This window comes from Natrix helvetica (genome assembly GCF_964273705.1).
Source record: "Natrix helvetica genome assembly, chromosome: 7".
Taxonomy (NCBI): Eukaryota; Metazoa; Chordata; class Lepidosauria; order Squamata; family Natricidae; genus Natrix; species Natrix helvetica.
Genome location: NC_138558.1, coordinates 23045247 through 23065677, shown reverse-complemented (window position 1 = coordinate 23065677; position 20431 = coordinate 23045247). Strand labels below are relative to the sequence as shown.

At 36.1% G+C, this 20431-nt stretch overlaps 1 protein-coding gene across 6 annotated transcripts in view; it reads right to left on the bottom strand.

Annotated features, from left to right (window-relative positions):
- GSTCD (glutathione S-transferase C-terminal domain containing) overlaps nucleotides 1-20431 on the bottom strand; it is a 47537-nt gene that overhangs the window by 21309 nt on the left and 5797 nt on the right. For all 6 annotated transcript variants that reach the window (XR_014175981.1, XM_081960223.1, XM_081960224.1 and 3 more), the window contains exons 5-7: nucleotides 19916-20009; nucleotides 2388-2503; nucleotides 1391-1435 (exon numbers count right to left, since the gene is read on the bottom strand). Coding sequence is in view for 5 of the 6 variants with exons in the window: in XM_081960223.1 (XP_081816349.1) it covers nucleotides 1391-1435; nucleotides 2388-2503; nucleotides 19916-20009 (255 nt within the window). In the remaining variant the exon portion in view is untranslated. The remainder of the gene's footprint in view (nucleotides 1-1390; nucleotides 1436-2387; nucleotides 2504-19915; nucleotides 20010-20431) is intronic.

Sequence of the window (20431 nt, the reverse complement as noted above, 5' to 3'; positions counted from 1 at the left end):
AACTAAATCACACTATTTCTCAGATTGCTTCTATATGTAAGGATATTGAATCAGAATAGAGATTTATATTTTTTTTAAAAACTGAGGTTTTTTTTTAAATACTGTTACAAAACTATTACATGTTTTCCATTACAATAATACTTCAAAAAATTAAACTGGAATTAAGATTTCCAGTTTGGCAACAGGTTTGAGATTATGTAAAGTTTTGGAATGGACTATGCTATGAGCTATATTCAGGCAATTACTTCAGCATTTTATTAAGATTTATATAAATTTATTTAAAAGATTTACAAGTATCATGTAGGATACACAATTATATGATATTTTACAATAACTGTAGAAGTTGTACTAATAGCAAAAGAGAATGTATCAGAGAAAGATCCAACTTAAGTTTAATAAAGCACAACACAAAGGAAGGACACTAACACAATGGGCCACTTCCAAAGTCAAGATGTTAAAGGGCACAAAAGGAAAAATGTACAACTAATGTCCCAAAGGTGCTTTTCCAGAAGGCAACTGGATTTTCTTGGGTTTTTCCTTGAAAACACTTCACCTCATCCAGAACTGAAGAAGCTTCTTGGATGAAAAGTGAAATGTTTTCAAGGAAAAAAACCAAGAAAATCCAGTTGCCTTCTGGAAAAGCACCTTTGGGACAACCATGACCTTTGGATGATTGAGAATGTCCATAGACTAAGTAAGGGTTGAGGGCAATGGATACTTTTAGCCTGCCCCCCTCCCCCCAAAAAAGAGAGAGAGAGACTACAAGGAGACTTGATATCTGTACTAAAGTATATGAAGAACCATCTTGGAAAAAAGATGGATAGAATGTCTTCAAAAGACAAGACAATAAACAGTTCATTAAAATTATAACCAAAATACAGAGTCCTTGGTGTTCTCTGAGCTCAGTTGCTTGCTCAGTTGCTTGCCTGCAGATGTTTCACTACCCAACTAGGTAACATCATCAGTACTAGTAAGTGTGAGGTTTGCTTCCTTTTTACAGTAGCAACATTGTTGGAATTGTGTGATTTTCTCCTTCATAGTTCCTTAACAAATGCAGCAGGGAAACAGTATTTTGTTGTGCATATTCTATTTATAAAGTCAGTTGCTCCAGGTTGTGAGAGGACTGATCTCCAAAGTTTTATTAGAAAATTTTCTGAGCTTGTTCTAATATTTCTAATTTATTAATTAATTATTAAATTGATATCTTCCCATAATCAGCTGATCATTTATGGATAGAATCTGTCATATTTAGACTAACCTAAATGTTACCTTTGCTTTTGGCCTAGATATATTGATTTTGTATTTTCCACTCACTATCTATAGGAATTACTTTAAATGGAAATTGCATATTTGAAGTTTTGAATTAATATTTATTTTATTGATACTTTACCTGGCACAGTGGTAATATATAAGCAAGAACAATTCCAACATGGCCCTGTTCAAGACAAGAAATGAAGAAGTAAATCTCAATTCTACACAGCCATTATTTTACAATTGTGCATGTGCTTGAAATGGAAAATACACTTTATTTTGAAATTAACACTACAGAAATTCCAGAAGAATTTTGGATTTGCCATGGTTCATTATATAAAAAATAATAATCTGGAATGTTTTGGTTATTTATGGAAACAAAATCTGGAGGGATACCAAAGTGATGTTATAGGATACTAGTTGATAACCTGACGTTGCCCGGTTTTTATTTATCCCAATCCTGTATTTCCTGTCTAATACAGGAGACACTATAGATATAATTCATTCATTTTCATGTCAGCGGCCCAAGCGTTCCAGAGTTATGCTCTAACAGACACCCAGACACACACACACACCAAGGGGCATTAGGGGTGTCTTACCCCCACAGTATTTTTTTCCAGAGAGTAAGTCACCTGTGTACCAAGTTCCAGGTGTTCCGGAGTTATGTTGGAACAAACAGACACACGTGCGCGCGCGCGCACACACACACACACAGCCAATCATCTTACTCTGGCCTTCAACTTTCTTAAAAGACTCTTCCTTTCCCCAGACACCTGCAGTGTCAATATACTGGCCTGTGCCATTTGTTCCTTCTGGCAATTATACTGTGTATTTCCATATTACTTCTGCTCTGAACCTCAGAACAACCTCTGTCTCTGAAAAAAATATGCTCTTTTGCTCAATGTATGGATCGAGAGATGTATGTTTCAGCTTGGGCATGGGCTATTGAAATCTGTGCTAAAGGTATGGAACATTTGCATATCCTTATATGCAATATATTGCAACAAAAAATCGATAAGAGACATAAAAGCCAATGAATCACTAATTAGTTCGCCTCTGTCTTGTAGGTTGGTGGTATACTTGTATGTCTACGTGTATATGTGAAAAGTAATTGAGATTGCATGTTACTGCCTTACCCCACCACTGCAAAAATCCACAATTACATCTCCAGGTTTAGCCAGTTTTGTCACTAAAGCGATTAGATTGTTCAACTGCTGCTGTTTCCTTAAAGCACGATCAGCAGACATCTTTCCTAAGAATGAGAAAAAGAAATATAAAGACTGAGCAAAAAAAAAAAAGGCTTCTTTTTAGAATTACTTAACTACTTATTCTGATTTGCAATCGATTTATTTTTAAACTTTAGTAGGAGTAGTTTGGATTTCATCTGGTGGAAAAAGGAGAAAATAATAAACTTGCTGAAAACGGCTTGTACCCTAAGTCAGCTTTCCAAGTAAGCTTAAATTCTGTTGATTTCTCTGACACATCCGTGTAATTTTCTGTGCCAAAACAAAAGTAGTTTGCCACTGCATTGTTCCAAGATATCTACTGACTCCCAGTCTGGCCTACATCCTTATTATTTTCTGTACAATCCCCACACAAATTATAAGTGTGATCCCGATTAGCAATTGACAGAACTTCCTTCTCTCTGCTACTCTGGTTTCTTCTGACAATGTAAACTGATACGAGAACAATCTGTACACAAATAAGTTTATTTATGTGCTTTCAGTTTACTAAGGATTAAATGTCAGCCTCTACTATTGTTGGTTCCTTGTGCAACATTCAGAAGTCACAAAAAGCACTACATGGCAGATTACAATATTTTCAATTTTATTTGTAAAAAGAAATGTTTGTTCGTCAAAATTAAGGTCCAGTTCACTTCAATTTCTTTTATTCAAGAAACCCACAATTAACAAGAAAGCCAGAAACTATTTATCTCCAGCAGAGGTCCCACTCCGGGTAAGTTCTTTTTAATCAAAGAAGCCAAGTTTTGGCTGTATCAAGGTTGGCATGAAGCACATAATCTACACTTAATTATAAAGGTAGTCCTCGAGTGACGGCCACTATTGAGCCCAAAATTTATGTTGCTAAGTGAAACATTTGTTAAGTGAGTTTTGCCCCCGTTTCACAATCTTTCTTGCCACAGTTGTTAAATGAATCGCTGCAGCTGTTAAGCAAGTAAGATGGTTGTTAAGGCTTACCCCATTGACTTTGCTTGTCAGAAGGTCACAAAAAGGGATCACGTGACCCTGGGACACCGCAACCATCATACATGTGAGTCAGTTGCCAAGGGTCTGCATTTTGATCACGTGACCCTGGGGATGCTGCAACGGCCATAAGTGTGAAGAATGGTCCTAAGCAGGGATGGGTTGCTCCCAGCATTACTGCTGGTTCGGTGCGCGCAAAAATTTTGCGCAAAACCAAAAATCAACATGGCACCACCATAGGAGAACCGGTTTGGGGGAGTAGCAGCCTGGGTCACTGCCGGTTCCAGCGACCCAGGCCGCCAAACCACTATCGGTTCAGCCGAACCGGTTCGAACCAGTAGAAACCCACCACTGGTCCTAAGTCACTTTTTCAGTGCCACTGTAACTTTGACCGGCCATAAATGAACTGTTCTTAAGTCGAGGACTACCTGTAATCACTCCACCGAAGCTTATGTTTCAACCATGAAGCTTCCAACACTACTGAACAATAATGGCTTACAAAAAGATCCTGAGAAAAGATGGAATGGATATATTCAGGGTTCCAAATATATCTATTTCATATCCCTAGCACTGTCATTGTGGCAATAAGCATATTATAGAATATAATTCAAGACTCTTTATTTTAAAAATGCATTGTATTGAGGCAGCAGAACCAATATGAATATTATAAAACAGATTTTAAATCCCTATAAATCCAAATCTGATAAAATATCGGAGCCAGATTAAAAACGATGGCAACAGCAACAGTAGATTAAAAATAAAAAACCCTTCCAGAGCAGCCTCAATAGGCTTTCTTTTCTCTCCCATTGGCTTTATGAAACTCTATCCTTTTACTATGTTTGGCCGTGTTCTGAAAATGGCTATAACTTATTGCAAAACACAACCCATATTTAATGTCTAGATTTTTTTTGAAAAGCAGAATTTTCCTTCACAAACACACAGCAATTTAGGCAATGACCATAAACTGGAACTGTAGTTTAAATTATAAGAATAAAACCCAGGCTTGCATATTAAAATAATAATTTGTGCCCTAAGATAAAACATTTTACTTCTGTAATTCCTTCTACTTTAAGTTGTTATGCAAGAACAGCAGCCAATACATCTGAACTAACTTTATGTTGTGACTGTCTTTAACAGTTTGGGGAATAACCCTTAAATTGGTACCACACCTCCTAAGGTATGGAAGAGGGACCATGACAGACAATCAATGCTTGAAAAGTTGATTTAAAATGTAATTCAGGATAGAATGGCATTACAATGAGTATGTTTTTTCTTAACTCTTATTGTTTGCTTTAGCTCTTCTAGCCAAATTGCTTTCTATTAAGATAAGGTCTTAAAAGATTTCAAGCAGGAGACAAATACCTTTTCCTATACAGCTTTTTCAATTATTTCCTGGAAAGGCCAAATGGCTATTAAAATACCATGACACATTAAGAAAGATAAGAGTATAAATCTAACAAATAAAATAAAATAATGTCCTGACTAGGTTCCCTTTCATAAACTTTATTTTTAATCTGGGAAATTACCGTATTTTTCGGAGTATAAGACGCACAAGGTTTTGAAGAGGCAAATTAAAAAAAAGTTTTTGCATTCTGCAAACCTCCCAAAAACAGCCCGTTTTTCATGAAAACAGACCCAGTTTGTGTTTTTTTAAAGGCATGAATAGCCCTTTAGGAGGCTTGTAGAGTGTTCCTGGGGGGGGGGCAAAAGTGAGCAGAAAACGGGCCCTTTTTTGTAAAAAAAGAAAAAAGGGCCGATAGCCTTTAGGAGGCTTATAGACTGCTCCTGGGGGCTGGGGGGGGGGCAAAATTGAGCAAAAAACAGCCCGTTTTTTGCTCATTTCTGCCATCCTCAGCTCCCACGAGCTCTCTGAAAGCCTCCTACAAGCTATGCACGGCCATTTTGGCGAAGATGGCAGGGTTTCGGGAGGCAAAAATTGCTGTATTCAGTGTATAAGACCAGACTTTCAGCCTCTTTTTTGAGGGAAAAAGGTGCGTCTTATACTCTGAAAAATACAATAATTGAAATAAAATCAAAACAAACTTTATGAAAATAGCAATCAGTGAGAACTTCACTGAAGGGACAGTTTAATCAATTTTCTCCCCTTTGGTACATAATTTTATTTAATTCTCAAGAGACATTTCTATAACATCTGATTAAGCAATACATAGCAACAAACTTCTAATGCTAATTTAAATCATTCAATCTAATGCTTTTAATTTAAAAGTCCAAAAAGAAATGGACTTTCCTTCTAATGCTTTTTATTTAAAAATATTTGCAGATGTGATGATAAAAGAGTTTTTAAAATTATTTTCTGTTTTCCTTTTTTGTATTTCTTACTAACAATTCTTCATATTCCTAAGCAGTATTTCTTAATTTCTTGATCTTGTCACTTTAAGTTACCAATGAGATAGCAAGTAATTTGGACAAAGATTCATAAATAGCAAGAAGAACTTATTAGATATACCCATCCATTATAACCAAGACCAAACAATAAAACATTTCCTTTTTCTGGTTTGCTATACTTATTATATAGTAAATGAATACATATTTTAGGCAATAAGCCTATCTTCGATGTCATGGGTTATTATTTCTAGTTATAAATCATAGAAAATAATAAAACAGTTGTAAAGTTTCACAAATGATACCCCTTCGGTTACTCATCTTCCCTCTGACTTTAGAATTGAAATTAAAAATAGAAGAGAGAATCACTAATGGATCATTTGAAAACTGAGGGAATGCCTAGCCAAAACATGGTTAATCATGTTTTGTTAGGTAGTTAAAAAGCATTTTCAAAGTCTGTGGGAAAGAACAATTCACCTTGTGGGAGTCATTTTACAATAAGTACCATTTTAACTCACCAGATCCTTAAGAGTGTAAGACAAAATAGTATGGTGAAGAACACAATCTCTAAAATTCTGTCGCTTAGAATCAAGTAAGTTTTCACTGACAACAGCCAAAAATAAAATGATATTGTTATCATAATTAGCAACAAAATATCCCTACAATGCCAGCAACTTCTAACATCCCAAATCCAACTGTCGTAAGGAAAGATTGTTTCTGGATGAACTTTGGCTAGATATAAACAGCTGATTTTAACAGATATACATAAAACCAAGGATAACATAAATCAATATAATTGATTGATGCCTCTTTCAAGAAGACTTTCAGTGCCAGAGAAAAAAATTACCACAAAAGCAGAGACATTTAATGGCATTTTGAAGTCTCAGTCTCTCTCTCTCTCTCTCTCCTCTTCTTTCTCTTTCTCACTCACTCGCTCTCTCCCTCCCTCTCTCTCTCTGCAGAGAGCACACAAGTAACAATATTATGATCAAGACATACAAAGTAATTAAAATGTGGAATGGCTAGTGTAATAGTTAAAAAGTTCTGCTTTTCACTATTCATAAGGTTGTAAATAGAATATACATTTATTCTAAGAATGTAGAACATATATACATTACTTATACTTCCAAATGACAGCTACATTTCATCTCGATCGTTTTATAAATGTTTTAACATTCAGATGGATTTGCAGAAAACATGACAAAGTGGAATGAGAGTATACTGCAGCACAAAACAGTGTCTGAGGCAAGTTACAAAGCTCTTCTCAAACCCAGGGTGGTGTTTCTAAATTGAATTATGAAATCTCAGCCAAGAACCTGCTTATTCCTGAATGTTCCGTATATGCAGTGGTAATTTATGATATGAACATAGTATAGTTACAATTACTAACTGGTTCCCTAAGAGCTAGGCAAAAATGTAAATTTCAATTGTATGCACGGCCTCCATTTTAAAAACAATAGCTCTGCAGGTACTCCTCGACTTATGAAAACAATTAACCCCCAAATGTATGTTGCTAGGCCAGGCTAAGTGAGTTTTGCCTCACGTCATGAGCTTCCTCGCCACAATTATTAGGGGCATCACTGCAGTTGTTGAATTAATAAGAGAGTTGTTAGGTGGATCTGGTTTCCCTACTGACTTTGATTGTCAGAATGCCACAAAAGGTGACCACATGACTTATGGGACACTGCAACCGTCATAAATACGAGTCAGTTGTCAAGCGTCTGAATTTTGATTACGTTGACCACAGGGATACTGAAAAGGTCATAAGTGTGAAAAACAATAAGTCCCGTTTTTCAGTGCCGTTGTAACTTTGAATAGTCACTAAATGAATTGTTGTAAGTCCAGGTCTACTACCTGTACTAGACATCAGCAGTAACAAATACTTGTGAATGACCTACAGTCCTGTGGCTTAAGTAGACTTAACTTATAACACTGAACAACATGGCCTTTCTGTTTCTAATGTGATCTATAAGGTATATATTAAAATGCTTTTCTTTTACTTATACTAATGGAAACAATAATTTATTACTGTAAACTCTGAGTAGGTATCTCACAAATACACATAAGATGATACTCATTGTTTGTAAACATCAATAAAAAATTCACAAAATGTTATTTTAATTATATGCATGTTATATCTACTTTATCTATTTCCTGTGTTAGCCTTTTAAATATGTTCAGTCTGTTTTCTAACTACGTTTCAGGGCACTAATCTAAACAGGATTGCTAAATGTTAACTGGCTGTATTTTAATTAATAGTACATTCTGTTCTTTTAGATATTAGGACATGACTACAATAGAAAGTAACTGTTTTGAAAGTTTGGGATATCTAGTTAGTTTAATATTCAATTTACATACTAAAATAAAGAGTTACGTTTGGTATTTCGTAATCTTTTTATAGTCTAAACTCAACAAAATACTGATAATCCCACTGATTTGGTCTGCAGACCTATTTCATATCAGAAACACAACACAACAGAGACATTTTAATGCTTTTCCTAATGCTATTTCTAAATTTTTAAAAAATCCATTCCTTGAAGCTATCCCCCCCCCCATTTTGTAAATTTAAAGGCAGTTTTGGAAACCAAACAAAAACAACCTACTTAGCCTTCTAGATCATTCTATTTTAAAGCACCATAGCATTTAATCCTGCTTATACCTGAATAGCTAATATGAAAGACAGAATCAAACTTGCCAACTATGATGTTACTGTGTGAACTTTTGCTGCTGTGCTGATGAATTTAAAAAAACAACGACCAGGAAATTGTGTGAATACAATATGCAAAGAGATTTATTTCTCCTTAAGAGAGGTAGACATGTATATATTGGTTAACTACTGTAAAACTGAAGTTAAATCAAGGATTCAACTAGGTATTGATAATTATCCTGCACTTGCATTGATTGTAAAGATTATAAAGCTGAACTGCATTTGGGTAGACCCAGATATTTGCTTTCTCCAGTGCATGTGTGGGGAACTGCTGTTGCCTTACCTGAATGAAACCTTAACAATAATAACAAAACAACAATCCACATAAATGCAGCATACATCAAGCTCCTGTGCCCAATTGATAATGTTCAATAAAGGATGAGGTCAAGCCCAAATAGCAGCTTTCAAGATGTAACACAATACCTCAAAGAGCTGCAATAGTTGTAATGACATACCTAGGAAAAGAGATCCTCTATTGCACCTATGGCACATGGAACCATTTCTGAGGGCACGCAAGGCATTGCCCTGTCAGCTCCAGCGTGCATGCGTGCGCTGGCCAGCTGATTTTCACCCTTGATTTTTTACCATTTTTCGCCCTCTGGAGGTTTCCATGAACCCACTGGTAGTCGAAAAGCCACTCAACGCACAAACCAGAAGTTCGGGAGTGCAGGGGACACAGCACAGGGGGCATTAAATTATGGAAGTGGGTACTCAAACATGCGTAATAGCACGCACGTGCGTGCTTTTGGCACCCGAGGCGAAAACGGTTCACCATCACTGTCTATTGTATCAGTAACGGACAATTGGTTAATAGAAGATTCTGCAAATGTTTAACTCAACCAATATATTATATGCTGTGGAAAAACTGATTAGGCAGGCCATGACAAACAAAAAGATGCCAAGATCCTGATCCTAACCCTAGCCCTAAGTTGGAAACAACTTCAGCAGAAAGTTAATAAGTAGTCGCAAGTCCACTTTTCTCTTTAAAAATTCATAGGATCTATTCTTAATCCACAAACTCTCATTACTGGTTGTGCAAAGGCAATCCCTAATTTAAAAAAAAACCCTAACCTTTGTGAAAACAGATAGATGTCTGATAAACTCCAAGCTGGAGAAACTTGGGTAGACATTTTGCAAACCTTTAAAAAAAGTACTGCAGAAAGGAATGGAGAAAGCCGTGGATTGTAATGCTCCATAACAGCATAAAATCTACCGTATTTTTCGCCCCATAAGATGCAGCTGACTATAAGATGCACCTAGGTTTAGAGGAGGAAAATAAGGGGGGGGGGGGGAAATCAGGCGGAGACTGAGAGGACCACAGATATGTGTCCTCTAATGTGCCAGCTCTGCCTATTGACTCCTGAAATGCGGAAAAGAGACAGAAGAGGCGGGCGATGACAAAGACAGAAGAGGCAGGGTTCAGCATTGTAAAAGGACCCTGCCGCTGTAGCCCAGCCGCTATTTACCAAAGGACTGGCACCGTCCACCTTTTTGGGGGAGGGGAAGTGCATCTTATGGAGCAAAAAATACGGTAATTGCTAAAAGGTAAATTGAAATGGATAAAAAATTAGTTTATGAGAATCGTGAATGGAAATCTTTTGTTTCACATAAAGTCTGTGAAAAGTTTCCAGCTGGCATCATCAATGGACTGAGTTTTAATTTAGATTCAGTCATAAATTTCCAAAATATCGTTTATGAAAATATAGGAACTTGGATATCTCTGCTGTCAAATATAAGGAAGAGTGCTTGATAATATTTTGATTCTCGATGGACCATGTGAGAATGGGGCTGATTGAATAATTATATTCTTATAGACCAGAGAAAAGTATGGTTATGGATCACCATGAGTTACCATAACATGTCTTGACCTTGCAAGCCAGTTTTATGAAATCCTGGCAATAAATATAAGAGTGTAAAAAATAATTATCTTTCAATAAAGTTGCACAAAATGACACCTGAATGAATCCCACTGCATATTTTTTGAGCAGTCATAACCTATGCACAGGTACAGTATATGTGGTACCTTGCTCAATAGTAGTAACTGTGAGAGGGATCTTGGAATCCTAGTGGACAACTATTTAAATATGAGCTAGCAGTGTGCAGCAAATGCCAAAAAAGCCAACACAGTTCTAGGCTACATAAACAGAGGGATAGAATCAAGATCACATGAAGTGTTAATACCATTTTATAATGCCTTGGTAAGGCCACACTTGGAATATTGCATTCAGTTTTAGTCGCCACAATGTAGAAAAGATGTGGAGACTCTAGAAAGAGTGCAGAGAAGAGCAACAAAGATGATTAGGGGATTGGAGGCTAAAACATATGAAGAACAGTTGCAGGAACTGGGTATGTCCAGTTTAATGAAAAGGAGGACTAGGGGATACATGATAGCAGTGTTCCAATATCTCAGGGGTTGCCACAAAGAAGAGGGAGTCAAGCTATTCTCCAAAGCACCTGAGGCTAGGACAAGAAGCAATGGGTAGAAACTAATCAAGGAGAGAAGCAACTTAGAACTGAGGAGAAATTTCCTGACAGTTGGAACAATTAATCAGTGGAAACAACTTGCCTCCAGAAGTTGTGAATGCTCCAACACTAGAAGTCTTTAAGAAGATGTTGGATAGCCATTTGTCTGAAGTGGTGTAGGGTTTCCTGCCTAGGCAGGGGGTTGGACTAGAAGACCTCCCATGTCCCTTCCAACTCTGCTAGTCTATTCTATCATCAGATGCACTATAATGTTGGCCATACAGAAGAACTGGCACTAATAGGAACATTTTTGTTAGACAACATGATAACAGAAATAATGGACCAGGATAATTAAAGGGAAATAAACAGCTCAAATGAAGGAAATTATTAAGGGGGGAAAAAGACTGTTTTTTCATGTATAGCATGGCTATCTCTACTCAATTGTCCTTTGTATTCACTTTGTCACATGAAATAGTCTTGGATGAGAGATTGAGCAGAAGACTAGTATTAAATTTCAAATCCTTTAAATGGAAACGGAAAAGAATAATCCCTGAATGAGATTAATTACCCTCATAATAGTGTGTGGGTACTTATTTTAAGATAAGGAACTATTGTGACATAGTTTACTCAGTGTATATCACATGACACAGCCTGCACAGTGGTTATGTTGATTTGTTGTTTCTTTTATCCTGACCTTAGTTAAAGACCATTTGTACTGTATGCTGTTTTTATTGTTACGTGGTTTTGTACAGTTTGTTGTTAGATATGCAGAGTCATGAATTTGCAATGGGAAGCTACATGATTTGAAATAATAATTGAATAATATAATTTGAAGAATCCATTACAGGACAACATAGTGACATTATGAGATCCTTAAGATTGTGACTAGTCCACTATGTAAGACTAGTCACTATGTAAAACAATCTTTGGTCTGACTGTAGAACAATGATCTTATTACAATCATGAACATCATATAATGTCCCAATCCCAAAATAGAAAGATTCTATTTAAACCTTTTCACAGTTACACTTGAATGTAAATTAGGGCAACATACTTTAATAAATCAGCCCTCTCTAATTTCAGTCTGGGTGGAATTCAAGTCTTAGAATTCTCACCAATAGCTATTCTACTCAGAGATGCTAATAATTGATGTTCAAAACACAACACTCAAGAATTGTTATTAACAATTATAAACTATTTCTTAAGATGTTAAAATGTTGCCAATTTTTAAAAATAATCATATGTATAATTATGTATCTAGGGGCGGTGTGGTGGCTCAGCAATTAAGATGCTGGGCTTGTAGGCTACTAGCCCAGGTTTGAGATCCGAGTGCCACGTGGCAGAGTGAGCTCCTATTCTCGCCCCAGCTCTTGCCAACCTTACAGTTGGAAAGCATGCACATGTGAGTAGATAAATAGATACCACTTCAGTCGGAGGGTAACAGAACTTTGTGACATCATGCTAGCTATGTGATTGTGGACCTCTGGCTCAATGGTCTTGAACCGGAGATTCACCACCCCATAGTCAGTAGCGCATTAGCAGAGTAAAATCCGCAGAGACTCCTTTACTTTTTTTATGATCATACATCACATATATGGCAAAGGATAAATAAGTCATCATTTAATGGCTTGTATGTGTCCATTCAACATCTGAATATTAATACACACAATTCTTGGAAACAGTTGGAAACAAACTTGATTTTTTATAGAAAATATTGTGGTTTGGGACAGGCTGTTTATTTTTAGGAAATATTCTTGCCTTTTTTTTACTTTGCAACTTAAGAGTTTTGGCTGACACCTAGAAGTTCATAATAAAACCACCACTAAAATGGCAATAAGAATATGTTATACAATTGGGTTGTATCCAACTTTACATGAACAAACATTCGCAGGTGCCACAGAATTTCCTCTCTCTCTCTCTCTCTCTCTGTTCCTCCCTGCTTAACCATTCGACTTAAGCAGAAATAAACTCAAATCTTGCTACCACAAAATTGCGCAAGACAGACTTGGAAGTGACTTTGCATTTTACAGGTTGCCAGTTAAAATAACAGAGAACTAATCTCTCCAGGAACATTTTATCTGATTCTATCAAACTTGCTGAAATGCAACCCCCCCTCCCCCAAATCAAACAAGCAAACAAAACTTCTACTCTTTTAGGAGATTTGATCCATGATGGTGATGAAAATATAAGAATGGTAACATGAGTTTGGCTTTTTCTTTTAGTAGTATAGAATTAGAATATTGAATGAAATATGACAAATTCAAAATTTATGGGCATCCTTATTCAGAAGTGATAAGGTGGAACCATGGAAATGTCCTTCTAAATGCATAATGTTACAGATGCTGTTTCCTGATTCTGCTCTCTTGTAAACCAAAGATATGAAAAATTTGTACAGAACGAAATATAAGCCACTTTTAGTTTTTCATTCCTCTTGTACCAGGAGAGGCAAAATACATCAGACTATGATACCAAGGAAATGTGTGCATGTAGACAGATTTTAAGAGTTTTTTCCTGGATTTCTATTGGGAGTTACTGTTCTGACCTAGGCTTCCCCAGCAGCACGAAGTCTTGTCCCGATAAACCCCTTTTATTTAATTTACAGTGAATTCCTCTCCAGCAAAGTTCCGGCCCACAGTCTTTCAAGATAGTTCACAATTACCGACCTTTATCAGTCTTGGAGAGTGGCCAGGCAGATATCTTTCAGACACCGCAATACTTGGCAAGAATGCAGGAATGAACTAATTGTCTCCTGCAAACATCCCTCCCATTTCACTCCTCTTTTGTTCCCTATGGGAGGGGCCATTCACTGTCCAGATGTGGCTTTACTCCCAAGTCAACCCTTGTTCCTTAACTGGTCCCTTTGTCTGGCAACTCTGCGCATGCACACATTGGGAACAGGCTCCAGCTGTTTGTCTGCCTCACTGATGTCTGACTCCGAAGGCAGCTGATAACTGTCAGACGGTCCTGGCCCAATCTCTGTCTCCCATGCAGAGCATTCGTCAGAGCCTTCCCCAGACTCCTGGACTGCCCCAGGTTCCTCCCCAACCTCCTCACTGGCCAAATCTGCTGCTAGCTCTGCTGGCAGGCCACAACAGTTTCTCACCTCCTGCTCTTACATTTGCATTAAGCTCAACTTGCAAACATGACCTTATGTGACAAAAGAGTGAATGCTACAAGTCACTCACTATTGAGAGATATGAAAAAAGAGGGTCCGGAACTGAGCATCGCTTATGACAATCCCTTTGAACATTACTTAAGACACACAAAAATTGCAATAGTTTGCAATTGGTGGCCTCATCCCCAATATCTAAAATAGTGTTAGAGCACTGCATTTCTGCAATCTTTGAGCATTGGGAATGTTTTTACAACTAACATAGAAACTTTCAGCTGTTATGAGTGTTGGGTTATTTGGATTTGTATATTTATTAAAGTAAATTACCAATGTTCTGATTGATTATAGAGTCCATTATTGATTATGTTTATATTGCATTGTATTGGATTGTGTAAGTTTTTTAGGAATCACATGAGTAACATAGTGTTTAAACTTAATAATAAATAGCACATAAAAATGTACTGTGACTATGAAAAAAGGCAATGGCTTACTTTGGATTCAATAAATGGTTTTACCATTTTTAGCTGTGACAACTCCAACCAGATGCTTACTATAATTGATGAGTATTCTCTCACAACACAGAAAAAATCACGTTGCAGGATCTCCCTTCATTTCATTCTCACAAAAACAATTCTGTGAGTTAGACTAGATTAAGGGAGTATCATTGGCCCCAAATTACTCAATATACGTTTATGGTTAAGGATGGGCACACATCTATTTTTAAAGTTAATCCTTCAGCAGTTATTAATTTCAAAATTGTGCTATCTCAGGAATACAGTTGTGTGTATTTATACCTTCCTGCTAACTATTTTAGTACATTAAAAAAATCTTAATCACTATATCCTATTATTAATGTAATTTATCTTTATTGAAAAATATACTGATGAATATAAAAAATGGTTCATAGGAACCTTCAAAATGTATTTTTATGACACTGGAGTAATTAATTACTTTTCTCTTGGCTTAATCTTGGCTCTATTTTCAACTTGGGATTATTTTTTTTACTTTTTGCTTTCTGGATACAGTTCTCTCTAGTGGTGTTATTTATTCATCAGATTTACTACATGGGATACATCACTGATGATTGCTGATGTAATTGCAGACTTCTGTAATAGAATCTGCTCCAATAAATGATTTGGAGAAAAGATTAGGAAGCTTCATGTCAATTGTCCCAGGAGAATTACTACAGTTCTCAGTGGATTCAATGGATTCTAAAATTATAAGTATTAATCAAGGAATTCACAACAGCACATCCATCTTTTAAGATTGTTTTATTTCCCAGGGAAGATACCGCCAGTTGAAGAACTTGTTTGTTGTCTTATTGTTTGTTTTATTGGATTTATATGCCGCCCTTCTCCCAAAGGACTCAGGGCGGCGTACAGCATTAAAAAACACATATTACAAAACTTAAAAGAAAATTAGAAACAATCCAAGAAACAAACCGAATTAATATAACACTAACGTTTTAAAAATTGGATAAAATTAACTTAGAGGGTACAGTTAGAGAAGTCACAATTCTTTATTCCATGTCACATCACCACCCTTTACAATTATTTGCATGCTTGAAGACATTTATCAGCTTTTTCTTATTTGCAACAGAAGTGAAATTTGCCTGATCAAAAAGTTTCTTGGGAGCTGTACCTGAATCTGTATCATACAGTCTACTACGTGCTGTGCTACTACAATACCTGCTTAATTTTATTCTACTAATCTAAGGATTTAGTTGGGATTATGCTTAGCACAGTTAAATATTTTAAAATGACCAGCTACTTTACAAAAGTATATGAATATCTACTGTAAATATTTATATTTTATAACGTGTGGAAGTAAATGACTTTTGAGGCTAACCATTTTTATTTAATCTTTGTGTATACCGTATTTTTCGGATTATAGGACGCACCTGAGTATAAGACGCACCAAGGTTTTGAAGAGGCAAATAAATAAAAAAATTTGCACTCTGCAGACCTCCCCAAAAAAGGGCATGAATAGCGTTTAGGAGGCTTGTAAAGTGCTCGGGAGGGGGGGGGGCAAAAACAAGCAAAAACCAACCCATTTTTCATGAAAATGGCCCATTTTTTGTCAAAAAAAAGGGCATGCATAGCCTTTAGGAGCCTTGCAGAGTGCTCCTGGGGGTTGGGGGGGTAGAATTGAGCAAAAAACAACCCATTTTTCGTTTATTACTGCCCTCCCCAGACACCAAGAGCATTCTGCAAGGCTCCTAAAGGCTATGCATGGCCATTTTGGTGAAGGAGGCGGGGTTTTGGGAGGCAAAAAATGCTGTATTCAGTGTATAAGATGCACCCAGATTTTCAGCCTCTTTTTGAGGGAAAAAGGTGCGTCTTATACTCCGAAAAATACGGTAAACAGTTGTCTAACTTTAAATTAGAATAATGAAAAACCTTATGGCAATGTTGCTTCTTCAGAATCTGCTAATAAATTTGAATTTATTTATGAAATTGAATTTACATTATCAGACAATATAATTTTTAAACTTTAATAGATTTTAAATATGAAGGAAGAATGAAGATAAATGTCTTGATGTTGTTAAACACTGAATTGGTTCCAATTTGCATTTCTTAATTTGGATTGCTAAACCTGCTACAAAGGCAGATGGAAACAACAACTGAAGCAGATGTGATTTCCTTTATCTCTGTTTTAACTCTAAATTCCTGAAGACCAACATATAATGGCAGAGTGCCAAAATAGAGCCTATAATGGAGACTTTGCAGATTTCCTGGCTGAGACAAATGAAGCAAAATTTTATATCTATAATCAAGATATATCTTTATAATATTTTGCATCTATATTGCACATTTTATATTTTTATCTCTTGTGCTTTTTAATCAAAATGTGATGCAAATGTGCCATATGATAAAAAAATATACCATGATAATAAATATACTGTTCTCCTCCTGCCAAAAAATTCTAACTGGCTTTAAAGTTCTTTTTAATCGTTTTTAAGCAAAAATCTAAAAATCATAATTAGTTTCTATTGTTGTGTTCTGTCAAAGCAATTAGAGGCCTCCAACATGGTCAAAGTCCTTCTGACAATAAATTAGGAGGCATGAAGTGACAATAGTGCACAACTTGCTGAATCTCGTGCTTTTTACTTTCCAGAGAGAACAAAAAACTTCTTACAGACCACAAAGAGCTTAGTTGAAGTCAATGATTCTTGATTTTCCATTTTAGTTTGGAAAACTTGTTCAATCGAGTTTTTAGAATCAGGCATGACAACAACAAAAAATTATTTATACTTGATCTGTAATCTAATTAAAATCATTAAGAGGAGGAACATTTGCTCTTATATAAAGTGTACAAATTTGCCAATGTTTCCCTGATTGATGAGTTCTGATCCTATCTAGGATATAAACAAAAAGCCATTTAGGGAAATTCACACTATTTATGATGCATTAATAGAATGCTAATGTGTTTACAGTAATTTATAGAGAGTTTCTGATCCTCTAAGCTTACACACATGGACTGTAGCTCACATGACTTTTCTCCATTTCCTTTTCTTACACACTCAAAATTTGCTCCAGATGGTTCCCAACTCCACTGAAATAGGCTATGGGCTACATAGCCTAAGGAGGGTGAAGAGGCGTCTTTCTTGCTAGTTAAAGCATTCTGTGACTGGATGACTACCACTGGACATACCGTATATACTTGAGTATAAGCCGACTCGAGTATAAGCCGAGACCCCTAATTTTACCCCAAAAAACTGGAAAAAGTTATTGATTCGAGTATAAGCCGAGGCTGGGAAATGCAGCAGCTCACGGTAATATATATATATTGCTCGTTGGCGTCCGGGGTTCATGCTAGTCTTTCATGCTATGAAACAGAGCATGCGCAGGCTCCTTACCTCTATCGCGTTTAAGCTGTACTGCGCCTGCGCGGTAGGACTTTCTTCATTCGCAGCCCATCCGGATGACGTGTCACGCTGGGAGCTGCATCTTCTGTGAATGGCGATCCCGGAAGCACCGAAGCCTCGGCCGCGCGCAAGGTTATTATTATTTTTTTTGTTCACTGGAGTATAAGCCGAAGTGGATTTTTCAGCCCAAAAAGTGGGCTGAAAAATTCGGCTTATACTCAAGTATATACGGTAATACAATGTTTTTATATAGTATTCCCTATGCTATAAGATATCTGTATATTTTGTATCACTTTTATATCCCATTTTGTATCACAATTCTATTTCTGTAATACAATTATAGAACGGAACTCAGCTTAGAATACTGCTTCGTTTTAGAAGATATTTTATTTTTAGGAGTTCATTTGCCATAATAAAACAAGGCCTTAGAAACTGTTGCCAAATAGGAAATTCTTGAATTTATTTCATTAATATCAGTCAAAAATCATACAATTCCTGGCATGCTACAATCAAATTATTATTATTTTTAAAAAAAATCAGTGTATCTCATGATTTAGAATCTTTTAATGCAGCACTTTTTTCCTATTTTTAACTAAATTCAAAGAGTTTGCATCAACCAGTTCTTTGGTGTTAATCTTATCATATTTATTTTAGGAATACTGTAATTACATGGAATAACTACAAGGAATAAGATAGTACTTCTACATATTTTACTGCCCTCTAGCGGTCTACAAATGCTGCAAACTGGTAAGAAAATAAAACACCAATGATTTGTCTCAAAAATCCCAATAAAGAGAAATTATATTTTCAAAAATTCTGTAAATCATCTCTGAAAATTTACTACCTTACTTCCAAAGGTATAATTTTTTTTATTGTTTTCTTTGACTTAAGTCTATCTACAAGTTATTCTAACTCAAGGTGTAAGCCTAATGCTCCTTTGAATCATCCACAAATGAGCAACCCACTTATGGTGGCTTCGTTAAATTCTTAATACCATGAATATTTTCAATTAACAGACCATTAATTTTGGAAAACATAATGAACTTCACTGACCAGAAGACAACAAATATTAAAAGCAAATGCTGTGAAACCTGAGTTTTGCAGTCAGCCAAAAAATTGTTTTTAATGATAATGATAATGTGGTGGAATATAATAAGGAGGTTGATTCCCAGAAAGGAGGGGATGCATTCCAGAGGAGTAAGAGGCAACTCAGCCCAAATATTATGTGTGAGAGAAATAGGGTGAAGGCAGCCCCTCCCTAAGATGGTTAACTTTTTCCAGACTGAATACCCAAATCATGTGCGCGTGCGAGTGTGTAAATGCACGTGTGCATGCCTGAACCCAAAAATGCAATGCATGTGCCCCCCATGCATGCACGCACATCCCCCTTGCAAACGCCCCGCCCCTGTGCATGCATGGCAGAGACCAAAAGACCAGTAGGCTGGCGGGAGGTGCGCGTACAACAGCTCGCGTGCCATCAGAGAGGGCGCTGTGAGCCACCATCATGGCCCTAAGAGTTCACAGAGTATATTGTAGATGCAGATAGAAGAGTTTTCAGTCTGGCAATATTTTGTTTACAGATGTGAAAGATTAAAGAACTCAACTTGGAAGAATCACCTCATTTCATTCTTGGTTTGGGGCCTGATTTTTAATGCGTGTTAAGAAACCTATATATAAAAATGAAATACAAGGTGGTACATGAAAACAAATAATTTTTTGACTACAAGACATTGTTTGACTAATTGTTTGACTACAAGACATCAAATCATTATGTGGTTGCTTGGAATAAAAAAAAACTTGATGGTATATAATCAATCAATTAATCTAGATAGATAGATAGATAGATAGATAGATAGATAGATAGATAGATAGATAGTTTTTTTAAAAAACAGTTTATATGAGTGTGGAATCATCATTTGACAAATGAATGAAAAAATATGATTTTATATGAATATCAAGATTCTTACCTTTTCCTGGGTTGACTGCAGCAGGTAAACTGTCCCAATCTAGGGCCCATTTAGGACAAGGGTGAGGAGAAAACATTGCTTCAATCCCTTTTTCCTGCATTTCAAAGAAAAGAAAGCATCAATTCAGAAATCTGCTTGAAATTCAAAATACTCTATCTTTACAATGTAAAGCATTATGCATTAATGATATCCTGATATTGGTTGTGTTTGAAATACAGAACTATTATAGACAAATTATGTCCCGGCTTTTCTATCTATCAAAGTAGATGCTCCAGAAAAGATTTACATTTGAGCTAGCTAAAACTGGATTGTTTTCTTACAACAGGAACCAAAATATTCTCTGTTCAAATCATCACTCAGTTAGTGCTCAAATTATGTTTCTGCTTTATAAAGTTTACATATTTAAGTTCAAATAAAATATTTTTATCACTGAAAATGGATGCAATTATGTAATTAAGCAAGTAATACTTTTCTCCTCTTCCATTATAGTACAAGAATTTCTAAAGCAACCCAAAC